Below are 13637 nucleotides of genomic sequence, written 5' to 3' on the forward strand. Positions count from 1 at the left end.
AACCAGAGGAGTCGCCCCCTGCTGGTTGTTAGAAAGAATGCAAGTTTAAGGCACTTCAGCATTGGCTTCACTCTTCAGAACCAGAGGTTGCCCACTGGTGGCAACCCATATGTCTTCATTCACTGCAGACTAGGCCTGTGTGACAAGAGGAGCCAAAACTATTTTCCAGTGAGTCAGACACTCTAATCTAATCATTCTACCCCCTCTTACCTCACAGGTTTGCAGAAGAAAGACTTATAGCTCAACATATCACTCTGTTGACACAGGCCCAGATCACCTCGATCCCATCTCCATTGGACCGATTACCTGTGATTACAAAATACAATCTTGTATCAGAGCAGATGTCTCAGCACTGTGAAGTGTATGGAAGTTATAACCATGTTTCCTTTTCTTTCATCTGGATCTTTAGGTGAGAACTGACATTATATTGGAGGGAGCTGGTTAACATAACAAGTGCACAAACATTTTGATGATATTTTTTTCATTTTAGATGTTGTATGGTTTCAATTAAATTTAATCACCTGTTGATGTCATTCCAGTCATTACATTATGTAGGCTATCATCAATGGTGGCTCTCTTTTAGCTCCTTAGCAACAACAATGTGTTCATCTCTTAACTGAAACTGTAATTTTCTGTAATAAAAATTATAAACTAATTTAAATATACATGAATAAAAAAACATAAAGTCATAAATATGACTGCTTGTTCTAAATAAAAGAATGGAGAAAACTAATATTATTAGAATACTGTTATTAGCCTATTATCAAAACTAAACAGTTTATATAATTATATTATGGTTTTAATAAATATTTCAATATTATTAATCCACACACCCATCATGGATACATACTACTCATACTAAAGGATCATCAAAGTATAACACTGGCAGAGCCTACCCCCATGTGGACGGACAGCTGTATTGCATGCTTTGATACAGTATGACACTGGGTTTTTGGTACCCATATTAGTCCCTATAATGTTCTGCCTACCTGCAGTAGGCAGAACATTCTTGGCATCATTGGGCAAAAATTTCATAACCTTTCAGCATATCGTAATTCAAGTGTTCTGAGAGAAAACTAGACTTCTGCACCTCCTCATGGCTCTGTTTTCAGGCTTTAAAAAACCTAGAGGGAGACTTTGACCAATCACAGGTCATTTCATTGAGAGAGCGTTCTTATTTTCTGTGCTCCGACTGTTGGGCGGTGCTTAGTATATACAATCAGATCAATTTTAAATGAATTAAAAGTGATTTTAACAGTACAGCTAGTGTGTTTGTTCATCCCAAACTCTAAGGCCCAATACCAAACCACCCCCTACACCCTCTTCCGACCCACTTCCACTCTGTAGCAGGAAGTGGAAGTGAGTTATAAAACCCTCCTACAGCGAGCCATCAATGCCGACTTAACTCGCTGCCCTTACTGACAACGTTCATGGAACATGATCCAATATAAGTTCTGTGCGACTACCGGTACAAACATTTACTAGTAAACTGCTCAAACTGATAGACATTTAATTTATTCTACTTTATTGTCATACAGACATCAATAACATAAAGTAAATAGATTGTATTTAGGATCAAATATACCCTTGTCTAGTCTAGAAAACGGTAGACATGTTCAGTAGATTGTAAATTGTTGTATATTTTTATATATATACTAAACATATATTTATTATTTTTTACCCTTATCGGGAGCTATGACCCCATAATTTATTATATCTTCAACTGTGCTTTACTGACTTAACCGCACAATAATTTAGTGCAATAATTCAGCTGTGCAATAATCTGGTTTACTCCGGCATTAACACTGCATTTATGTATACAGAACATTTGAATTAATATTGTTATTTCACACTATTCTTTCATTTTTATAATTGCATGCATGCATTTATATTATTTGCATAGATCCTATTTTTCAGCATTATTATTTGCACTGTTCTTATATATATATTTCTTATTTCTATTTTCTTATGATTTCTCTATTTTTATATATTTATATTATAGAACAGGAGCAAAACGTAACTAAATTTCAAAAAAGTATTTCTGATTGTGATTTTTATTTCCTTGCCGGAGAGAGGGAAGTTCGTCCCAAAGCTTGCTGCTGTATTGATACCTCCCACCTTAAAGAAGGGTGCTTCATTGAGCTTTTAGTGTGACTACAAACGGAGTTCACTTCGTCATGGAGTGGGATGGTGTAGGGACCAGATTGGAATTGAATGAATGACTTTATTTCGAACATAAAAATATTTTTTTAAAAAACAGATACAAAATAATAACAAACAAAACAAGATTAACAGTGCCCAAAAAGGAGTAGGTAGAAGCAAAACTTATATTTCCCTACCCCTTTCTCACTTCTCCATATCATATAAACTGGAAAAATAAAGTTCGGAAACTTGTGTTTGGTCGATTATTTCTCTGTTGTTCCAATGCTAATTGGCATTGTATTTTACATAGTTGGAAACACTGTTTTCCATTGGCATAGCATTTTGGCAAATTTTTCTTGGGCGCTACCCACATAATCAGCTGTACTGCTCATCCCACAAATGCATGATCCTTACAAGTTGGACATCATTGTGAAGGTAAATAAAAAGGCTTTCCAATGATGTAAAATACAATGCCAATTAGCATTGTAACAACAGAGAAATAATCGACCAAACACAAGTTTCCAAACTTTGTTTTTCCAGTATATATAAACTATCCCAGATTTATTTACATCCCAAATTAAATACATAGCATCCCAAGTTTATTTACAACCCACATATCGATCCGGAGTTAAAAAATAAATATAAACCAACCCTTAACACAACTCTTTCTCATCCATATTACTCCCAAAAATATCTTTTTTTTATAGCTTTTTAAATTGATTTATAGGTGTGCTCCGCTTCAACCCATTCCACAAATCCACCCCACAGACTGAAATACACATACTCTTCTTTGTTGTACGAACACAATGCTTTTTAAAATTAAATTTTCCTCTTAAATTAAAACCCCCCCTCCCTGTCACAAAACATCTTTTTGAATATTGCCCGGAAGTGAATTATTTCTTGCTTTGAACATAATTATTGCGGGTTTAAATTTGACCAAATGCATGAATTTCAATGCATGTGACTTTAAAAACAGTGTGTTCCCTATATCCCACATCATTTCCTATCCTGATTTCTCTCTTTTGTAGTACGCATAATGGTTGTAAGTTGCTTTTATAAGTAAACTTCCACACAGTAATTAAGGAATTGGGCCCAGATGTCCATTCGTTTTCATTTTTCCTTTAACAACAGAAAAGATTTACATTTAATTGTGCTCTGCTGCCACCTTCAGGAGAGTTACAAAACACAGCAGGCACCCTCTGCTTAACAAACATAAATGAATGGCTTTTGCCTATAATAACATAGTGAATTTGAGCTAAAATGGCTACGCTACGCTACGTGACATATTTAACATGCATATTTAACTAACATATCCTACCTGTATCATGGGACACACACACAACCAGACAGGTCAGGAATACAGTTAAGATGGTCGGCACAGCCCGCTCCAACTTGAATGAAAGGAGAGAAAGGTGTGCATTAAAAACTCGCCATGTGCTCGTTGCTCATTAAGCTAGCATCCACGTTTTCATTATCGGTAATAATGCATTTACGGGAATAATAAGTTAACTAAACGTGTTGCATATGAGTTACAGCGTTAAACCATATGATATTGGCGACTTTTCCACACTTTGTGACAACTTAAATGATATTATTAACAATTTCATTCTGCTCTAGGTTACCCACAATGCACCTGAATGTAATACAAAATAAAAGCCTTGGCTGTCTGCAATGCTAGATGCACTGTTTTTTAAAATAAAAGCTCTACAGAAAACAATGGTTGGTTGTCCAAAATTAAACATCAATTTATTACAAAAACCCTCTTATTTACACCGTTACACAGGCATTTTCTTATCGTTAGTTTGCAACTCAAGTCGTCCTTTTATCTAGTTGTTGCATTAACACAAAGCGGTGTATTAATAATTATACAAAGCGGTGTATATGCAATTATGTTAATAGTCTGTTTATTGTCAATACTGTATATATTGTTCCTATTTTTAATATTTCCCCTTGTTTATTTCCTTCTATTTAAATTGTTCATATTTTGTTTCCCTTTTGTTTTGCTTTTTGTTTTACCTTGCTTGTTGTTTTTACTGATGCTACTTGTTTCTGCACTATTCCCTTTGCTGCTGTACACTGCAAATTTCCCCACTGTGGGACTAATAAAGCAATATCTTATCTTATCTTATCTTATTCTTCCTTACTACTACTTTTCTTACTGTATTTATGTTTTGATGATGTTGTTATGATTGTTGTATTTGTATTGGTATTTTCTATGGAGGTTCTGCACATGATGAGCATACATATACATGCATTTTCTGTTATTAATGTGTAAATCAATGGGTCACTTATCTGGTTGTTGCAAGAACAGAATATGATGTGTTTTTTTCTTATAGCTTAAATTTCTCGCTGCAATTTGTTTTATTAGGATTTGATAATGTTTGTTTTGACGATCTGTCAGCTGGGTGGTAATCACCGGCAGGTTCCTGGCTGCTGTTTAAGAGGAGTCACACACCCACATATTTTATGTCTCAGAGACGTTGAGGAAAACCTAGGGTGTTTCCTTCTGCTGTTGTGCATCATTAAAAGTGTTACACACTTATTTGCGAGTGCTGAAAACCTCATTTGCTAATTTTGTGTCCTGACATTAGAGGTGTAGCGATATACCAGTATTGACGATAACCATGATATGTCAAAATGAAATATTGATGTAATTTTAATAATATACATATGATAATATTGTGTAGATAATCCAGCACCTCTTAATAAATCATTTTATATGTACAGTTATGGTAAAAGACGAAACGCCCGATAAACACATTTCAAGATGACAAGAAGATATTTTTTCAAATTTTCCATAGTTATCACGATAATATCGTTATCGTGAATTCTTTTGGCCACGATAATCGTGTAGTGAAAATCTGATATCGTGACAGCCCTACCTGATATATAAAGAAAACAGGAACGTGCTCATAAACGTTTCTCCACAGTGCTAGATTTAACCTCACTATACCGGTTCACATGGACTATTCTCTCTCTCTTATTCTCTCTCTTATTTTCTTCACCAATTTCCTCCATAAAAAATCTTTCTGCCTTTATGTTCTAAACCCTGCATAGTTAAAGTTAGGAAGTATTTGAATGTTTCTGACTTTGCTGATTCATAATGGTATCAAAAAGGCAGGCTGTTATCGCAGGTTTAAAGCTGCATTTTATATTTGTGTATTTATTAATTTTTTTAACTCCAGATCTGTATCTGTAAGATACCGAGAGTGCAAGAGAGAAAAACGACGGAGCTAACGCTGAGCCACACTGCTTTAATGCCACTTAGCGTACAGCCAACCCAATGCTAACACTGCTCCAATATGGCAACTTGGAAAGGACATACAGAGGCTAACTACCGAAGTCTATACCATGGATGTATAAAGAGAACTGGATACAACGTTGGAGGCGGGCTCCCGTTCATTCCTATGAGAGTTGCTCAGTGGCGCATGAAGCCAAAATGGCTCGACTGCTGAGTGATAAAGGACCCGGATCATCCGGTGAACTTCAGCATCCATTGGGCCCATAGAGCAGGCGCAGTAGCGTTTTCTTTAACCCCGCCTCCCAGCCCTCGCTCCAGCTGGGAAATAACTCTGGATTCAGCTATTAGTGCATTTTATAACTTTTAGGACCTCATGATTTAAATAAGGACTATTCAAGTGTTCGTACTGGGAAGTTGTTTTACCTAAAAAAAAAATTATCCGCTGATTTTCAGACATCTCTTTCCCAATGTAAGTCAATGGAAAAAGTGTTTTGGGGTCCAATGGCATTACGTGACGGACACAAAACTACAAACATTCGCTTCAAAGCCTGGCACTCTTCCTGGGGGCTTGGTCTATACAAGTCGCACAGGTGCTATTCACAAACAGTAGCCTACACAGACAACCTGACAGACACACAGCCTGACACATAAACATGCAAATGCTAAAAGCGGGAGATGCTCCGTGGAGTCCACTGTGAAAGTTAAGTTTCACTTATTCAGACAATAACAGCATTGACATGCACTTCAGCACATTGAAGAAATCCAGTATCTGTGGCTGTCCAGGACTGTAATAAGCCCATACAATCATTTCATTCGATGAGTACTAACAATAGCCATGTTCGTTGTTTCCGTTCAGTGGCTTTGGAGGAAGGCCAGATAATTTTATTGGAAAAGAGTCAGCCACACTGGGCTGGGTTTTTGGGTTAGATCATTTTTTAAATCTAACGAACCAACCCTAGCTTTAACTAAGTAAAGATCAAATGTCGCCCGTTTACATCTGTATACATCTTCTATCATTTCTGACTGTCAGTCCTACATGCTTTATTCAATAAATAGACGATTCAGTCCAGTGGGAAAATGACATTAAGAAAGTCCCCATTTTCTACCAATCCCAAGTGTACATGAATCCAACGCTGCGTTCAAGGGCTGTAAGACATATCCCATTTAAAAGTTGACCTCAGCCATCAAAGTGTGAAATTGCCCCTAAAAAAGGTGCGTGCCTTGCTTACACCCAGAAACATGAGCTGTTCAGTTCAGCGAACAACAGATTCCTGTAGCCCAAACATGTTTGCATTATGTATAGGCTAGATATTGAAGGTGCAAGCTATTTTGGGGTCAAGCTTTCTGTGGACAGAGCCCATTTAAAGCAGCAATGGGTAGAATTGGAGCAAATGTTTTATAATTTATTCATATTTACTATATCCTGACAGTAGTGCATGAGGCCGGTAATCTGAACAAGTCTCTGAGCAGCTGTCAATCACTCGCAAACTTTTATCAAATGGTCAAACTAGGCAGCGCTGATCAAATATGAATCAATATTCTGTTACTGTAATATATTTCTATTTCTTGCATAAAATGTTTTCAGAAAATGAGAACATGTGCTCCGGCTGGTGGGCGGTGCTTGGTATTTCCTCAACTGATCTCAACATGGCACAAACGTTCTCATTTTACAGCTAAACTGTGCACTACAAGATGATTCTGAAAACATTTGAGATATAGGCATTAACGTAACAGAATATTGATTCATATTTGATCAGTGCTGCCTAGTTTGACCATCTGATCGGAGTTTGGGAGTGATTGACAGCTGCCTCCGTTGAATGAACAGCCAATAGGAATGCTCTGTCTCTGAAATGACCTGTGATTGGCCAAAGCCTGAAAACAGAGCCATGAGAATGAATTACAATATGCTGAAAGGTTATTATGGATTTTCTGCCCAATGATGCCAAAAATATTCTGCCTGCTGCCACTTTAATTTTTGATTTAGGCAATTTCCCCTGACATGTTGTAGATGTATAAGCTTGTGTTTGTCACCATGGCAACATCACTGTAATTGCAATTTGTTCTAATAAATAGCTTCATGTTACACAGACGTTATGACTCTGAAGCTAGTAAATAATGTGGGATATAGGGAACACACTGTTTTTAAAGTCACATGCATTGAAATTCATGGATTTGGTAAAATTTAAAACCGCAATAATTATGTTCAAAGTATGACATAATTCACTTCTGGGCAATATTCAAAAAATGTTTTGTGACAGGGAGGGGGGTTGTAATTTAAGAGGAAAATTCGTACAACAAAGTCAAAGGTCTTAATATTTCTTCCACCACTGAATAAAAGAGACGAACAAGAAAAAGAGTGCACAATAGATACACTGTAAACAATTGCTGTTAATTTACAGCAGGATTTCAACAGTATTAACCTGTTATTGCTAAAAACAATGCTTTACTCCTAATACAAAAGTAAACCTGTTAAATTACGCTCATAGGCTGTTTCTTAACTGAACTATAATGCATTCTTAAAAAACAGCATTTTACTGCTGATCAACTGTCTAAAGTATCATCAGTAACAGTTTCATGCAGTATTTTTTTAATTCTGGGATCTGATCTACTCATTTGAGGCTTGTACATTGTACATGATTGTAAAATCAGTGAATCAGCTTTATTGTTCTTCACTCACATGTTGTTCTGGTTTGCATTCTGTGCTTGTAGCAGCTAGAGACACACATTTTGGGTACAGTGTCAACAAGTCTATTATAGCCTTTTTCCAAACAAGTGCCTTTAATTGTATTTAGTGTGACTATTCTTATGTCTGTAACCTGCTAAGTCTATTCATCTAGGCAAAAAATAATGTTATATGTAAAAAATACAACCTAAATAGTGCATTAAAACAAATCAGTAAGATAATGTAAAAGAAAGGTGAAAAACAGCTATGTAATGTGTCTTTAAACATTAAATGAACTGTAAAATACTGTGAAATTAATTTTAAAAAACAGTTCAAACTGTATTTTTCATTAACGGTACAAAGCTGTAAATTTCAGCGACAGTATAATAATGTTAATTTTACAGTAACATAAAGGCAACCCTGCTGCCAGTATATACTGTTATTTTTCTGGGAAATTCTTAACAGTGTAGATAGATAGATAGATAGATAGAGAGATAGAGAGATTGGAAAGGGGTATAGGGAAATATAAGTTTTACTTCTACCTACTCCTTTTCGGACACTATGTACTACTATATTACTCTTGTTTTGTTTGTTATTATTTTGTATCTGTTTTTATTTATTTTATGTTCGAAATAAAAGTCTTTCATTCATTGAAGCTCTCCTGAAATACAGGGGAAATTTCAGGTTTTTTTTAAAACCAAATGTAACATCAAGTCGAGTTTGTATGTGTGAAAGACAGAGGTTTCCGAGCAGCACTTGAAGGAGGCATGATGCTGCTGCGCGTAATGGATTTCCCCATCACTGCTGCTGCTTATCGAGGACCAGGAGCTGCAGCTGCAGCAGCAGTCCATCCGTCCATCCACATTACATCTGCTCCACCACTTGATGCCAGTGACCTTGGCTAACGGTGATTACGCATCTCATTCTCTGTTCACCATGGCATCATCGGACGGGCTGGAGGAGGACTGCGTGTTGCAGAGAGGAAGATCTCAGAGTGACCCGAGCAGCATCACCGAGGTCCGCCTGGGTGAAGCGCACCGAGCAGGTAAGAGGAGTGGGAGGGTTGGGGAGGGAAGGGTTAACGCATGTTGGTCATCTGTCATCTGCTTTGGGCTTTTGGCAGGTGTTTGCATGTAGGAAACACTTCATGATGTCGGGGCTCGCCTGCAGCTCATCACATCCATGGTGATCCCTATGAATTTGTATGCAACAAACGTAGGTTGTGTTGTAAAACGTGCGTCATTACTATCCCCTAACGTTACATATAGGCTACTCACTGCTGTGCTGTAGCCAGGCCTTATATGTGAAATTGCAACAATGCAACAATTTGAGATGTTGGTGTCACACTAGTTAAGTCTATATTCATTTCACGCATTGATTTTGGTCTTTTGCAGATGGTTACTGGCAGTGGTGTATTACCTCATGTCACCCATTACTCAGTTTATTATATCATCAAGCTGCCATTGACAGCCCTAATCAAACATAATTATTGTGGATTACCTGCAGTTGATGTCATTAGTGCAATGAAAATCAGCATGACCTCTATGTATGTTTTATGGTCCAGGTTTTTTGTATACGTGAAATCCTTTTTTTTGCAGCATAGATAGATAGATAGGAAAGGATGTACAACTTGCCATCACACATGGACTGCAGTATGTTGAGTTGAAGCTGATGAGAGTGCTGGTTGTGTATTTGGTTGTTTCCATGGTGATCCAAATGGCAGAAGGCAGCACTTGGCTCTCCAACCGTGAGCCGACATGGTGTTTGTCTGCTCCACTTACTGATCTTTTTTCTTTTCTTTTTCTTTTTTTTTTTTTTTCTCAATACACTCGGTGATGTACAGCAGCCAGCCATTCAAAGTGAAATGCCACTTAGACTGTGAATCGTGTTTATTTGCGAGATGGGATTCACATTTCCACTGGGAATCGCTGGGCAGGCATTCACTGTTGCTCAACAGCTACCGAGCAGCAGTCGAGAGATATACTGGTTTGAAAGGCATCGGACGGTGGATCGATATGAAAGCGTGATAAATCACTCATTTTAACTTGCAGGCCCTTGACGACGTTGCTGTTTGCCAGCAGTCATCATCGCCCGTGTACTGTACTGGTTACAGTGTGTCAGCAGAAAGAGTGACGAGTTGAACAGAGAAGTTGATAGTGTAGCTGTTGTATCTGTACAAATAAAGGGCTCAGTTACTGAATCACAGTCTGACGTGTGTGGGGGTTGCAGTTTAATATATGAGACATGATTCTTGGCTTCATATTATAGCAAACATAGACCCCCTTTACACCTGGCATTAAAATGTGTTATGGGTGATCGGATTGCAATCAGATAGTGCTTGAATGGATGAAAGTACCGGTGTAAATGCACCTAAAACGCATCGAGGACAGATTGTGATCCGATCGGCCAAACCACCTCCGGAGATGGTCAGGGGCGCATTGTGACCACATTGACTATAAGTGTAAATCAAGCCCCCAGGAAGAGCGCCGAGCTCTGAAGCAAATTTTCGTAGTGGCCAGCCGAATCCAGACTTATTTCCCTTCCTCCGTTCATGTGAATGAACCCCAGACCGAGGCTGGAGCGAGGGCTGGGAGGTGGAGTTAAAGTGTTCCGAGTACCATTTTTGGGGTTCTGGAGCTTCGGTAGTTAGCAACAGTGAATATTCAAAATTTTGAGGCTAATGTGACCACGTTGTATGCAGCGCCTCTCCAATGGAGAGCAGAGAAAAACGCGTCACAAACATAACTTACAAAACAAAACACTGGTTTCTAGGGCTGGGACGATACACCTATCCGATTCAATACTATCAGCATTGTGATTCTACATGTATTGCGATTCGATATTTCAATTTATCGCGATTTTTGTTAACTTTTTTAACACTAGACCATGGGAAAAAGTTTAATCATACACTTCTAGGGACTTTATATATCTAAATATCTAAATTAATACATTAAAATGTTTGATTTTCAGCATGTATGTATCAGAAATGTCCTGAAGTCTAATATATCAGTCATTGTCAGGAATTATTTATTAAAGTTTTTCCAGCAACCCAAAAAAATCAAAGAATAAAGACATTTCCCTCACAAATTAGAGGTATTTTCTTTTTAATTTATAAGGGACATGTAATGTTTTATACTTCAGGTGAATATAATCCAATTAACCTTATTTCCATACACGTATTTTGTATATACGGTTCCCTTTGTTAACACCTTATTTTGAAAACCGGACATAGTCACACGTGTCTACTTCCTCTAACTTCTCCAAGTCCGTCTCTAGCTCTCCCGTCAGCTCCGTTCTCTTTATCCATCCATGGTCAGCTCCATCGGGGCCGTTTGAATGAATTGAACATAAATGTCAGTATATGGGTGCTCTACAGTCGTTGTGTCTGCTGATTTGACCAGGGAGATGAAAGCGACGGCCGGCTCGACCGCACGTTACCGCGATCCGATAACATTTCCTGTCCGTGACAGAGTTAGCATGCAACTTAAGCTGTGATGTCTAGCTCTGCTTTTCCTGTCAATGTGTGAAACCCAAAGTGTTTCCATACTTTAATGTATGTGTAGTGTTTACCACATTGGATTTAACATGTGAGCGTGCAGGTCGGATCCACACCGACCCTCCGCCGGTTTCTGCTCGCTACGGCTGGCCGGTTACTGTTTGTTTCGGTTGAAGGATACGGAACGGATATGACGTCACGTTACTCAGACTACAACAATAAAAGTGATAACTTCCTTCTACCTCCGCATAGATATAATGAAGCAAATATATCAAATTCTGGCATTAAAAATCATAAAAAAACAATTGCGATACATAGGTGAATACATTTTTTTCCAACTCCCACTGGTTTCCTGCTTGAAATTCATGTTTTTGTTGGACCCCTCCACCTCCCCTCCTCCACCATAAGCGGTCTTTCTCACTTTTTTCTATGTCAGTAACTCCGAGAGTAGCATATTTATACCGATGCGTTTACATTGCAGTCAGTACAGACTACATGGCGTAAATTACACTTGCCTAAAGCAAGAACGGCGTTCCTGTGGCACGCTTTTGCCTTGCGCACTATCGTGTCATTCACATGGGTTTTTGTGTGACCAGGCTGGATCTCAGTGTGGAAACTGCAGACACATATTAATACCAGGTGTAAATGTAATCAGGTTAAATCATATGTAGATAAAATCTGGATACGAGATGCATTTTAATGCAACGTGTAAAGAGGGTCATGTTGAGCTACACTTTCATTTTCACTTGTGTGTGATGCTACAGTCTGTTTGAACATCAGAGCATTTGACAGGGCCAGCTATCTTTAGATATGAGGGCCGGAGCGGATACTGCAGGAAGGATCTTCAAGTTCTCTTGCCAACGGCGGATATTGTTGTGTCCATGCCCCCGGTTTTGAATCTAGTTCTTGTCACGTTGTCGTGGTTGTTATGGTTACGTAACAGCGTTGGTGTATGTGCAACTCTGAGACAGCACTTGCAGGATCGTCCTGTGATGTACCGTTCATTGCCGCTTTAAACTCAACATCATATTCACCCAGATTGCCCTTCAGCGCCGTAGCAGATTTCATCAGAAGCTGACGTTTCCTGTGCAGCGTCAGGCAGGCAGGCAGACGGGGCTCGGGCAATGCAGCAGTGAAAACCCGCCTGCCCTCCCCCACCCCTCCATCCTCCCCTCTGCTCGGTGCTAGCCCTTTCGTAGCTCTGGCACCCCTACTGCGGCTTTGATCCTGGCACTTGAAGAACCATCTCCAGTAAAGGGGGAGAAAAGGGGCAGCGACAGGTCTCTGATTGTGACATTATCATGGCACCAGCTGTGCAATGTCATAGTGAATCAGCTGCGCAATAGACTGGTCTTAAGATACAATTGACTTCTTCTTCCATTGTGATGCTTTGATAATGATGTAGGAAGAAATTAAGCATTCTCTCTATGGCACGCGGCTACAACCGAACAGAAAAATCATGCCTTTTGTGCTGAGACTGAGTACTTACTTTCAAATCAGATTCTCACGCTGCTCATTCTGATGCCATAAAAAGCACACCGAGCACCGAGGACTCTGATTTAACCTGAATACATGTTTCACCGAACTTACCGCCTGGGTGACAATGCTTTGCTGTGCCAGTTAGAGACAGCAGACTGAGAAGAAAACAATGTGCTATGGATTAAAATCTCTTTCTATGGTCTTCTGTAGTTTCATTTGGAGCCTGTGATAAGCAACCACCTTGTTCAGCACATACAGGTTACATCACTAGCTCTGTTAGAGATGATGCAGAACAGCAAGTGCAGCCAAAACATTTCAGCCCAAAGGTGGAACTCATGCTGCATTCAAATCTTGGCATATGCAGCAGTTGGCAAACCGGATATTCACTACTTTCATCAGGAGAGAGACGACGCGGGTGCAATGTGACACTTAACGTGCCTTCAAACAGAACTTGGCAGAATGACTCCAATTTTTCCAACTTCTAGTCTGTTGGCAGTGAAGACAAGTGTGATTTTTGAATATGAAGCCAAATTATCCGCATTAATTTATTCGCCTACCGAATTGTTTCATTAAGCAATGACTAGATGATATAATAGCAATACAATATATTAAGGGGT

At 38.8% G+C, this 13637-nt stretch overlaps 1 protein-coding gene across 2 annotated transcripts in view; it reads left to right on the top strand.

The window, feature by feature from the left end:
- The first annotated feature begins 8858 nt into the window (after positions 1 to 8858).
- The window catches only part of phactr3b (phosphatase and actin regulator 3b), a 66238-nt gene continuing 61459 nt past the window's right edge, over positions 8859 to 13637 (top strand). The window contains exon 1 of one of the 2 annotated variants that reach the window (XM_037781925.1): positions 8859 to 9090. In XM_037781925.1, the coding sequence (XP_037637853.1) occupies positions 8931 to 9090 (160 nt within the window). In that variant the 5' untranslated portion in view covers positions 8859 to 8930. The remainder of the gene's footprint in view (positions 9091 to 13637) is intronic. The other variant, XM_037781908.1, reaches the window with a different exon arrangement.

The sequence above is a fragment of the Sebastes umbrosus genome, chromosome 1, assembly GCF_015220745.1.
Source record: "Sebastes umbrosus isolate fSebUmb1 chromosome 1, fSebUmb1.pri, whole genome shotgun sequence".
NCBI lineage: Eukaryota > Metazoa > Chordata > Actinopteri > Perciformes > Sebastidae > Sebastes > Sebastes umbrosus.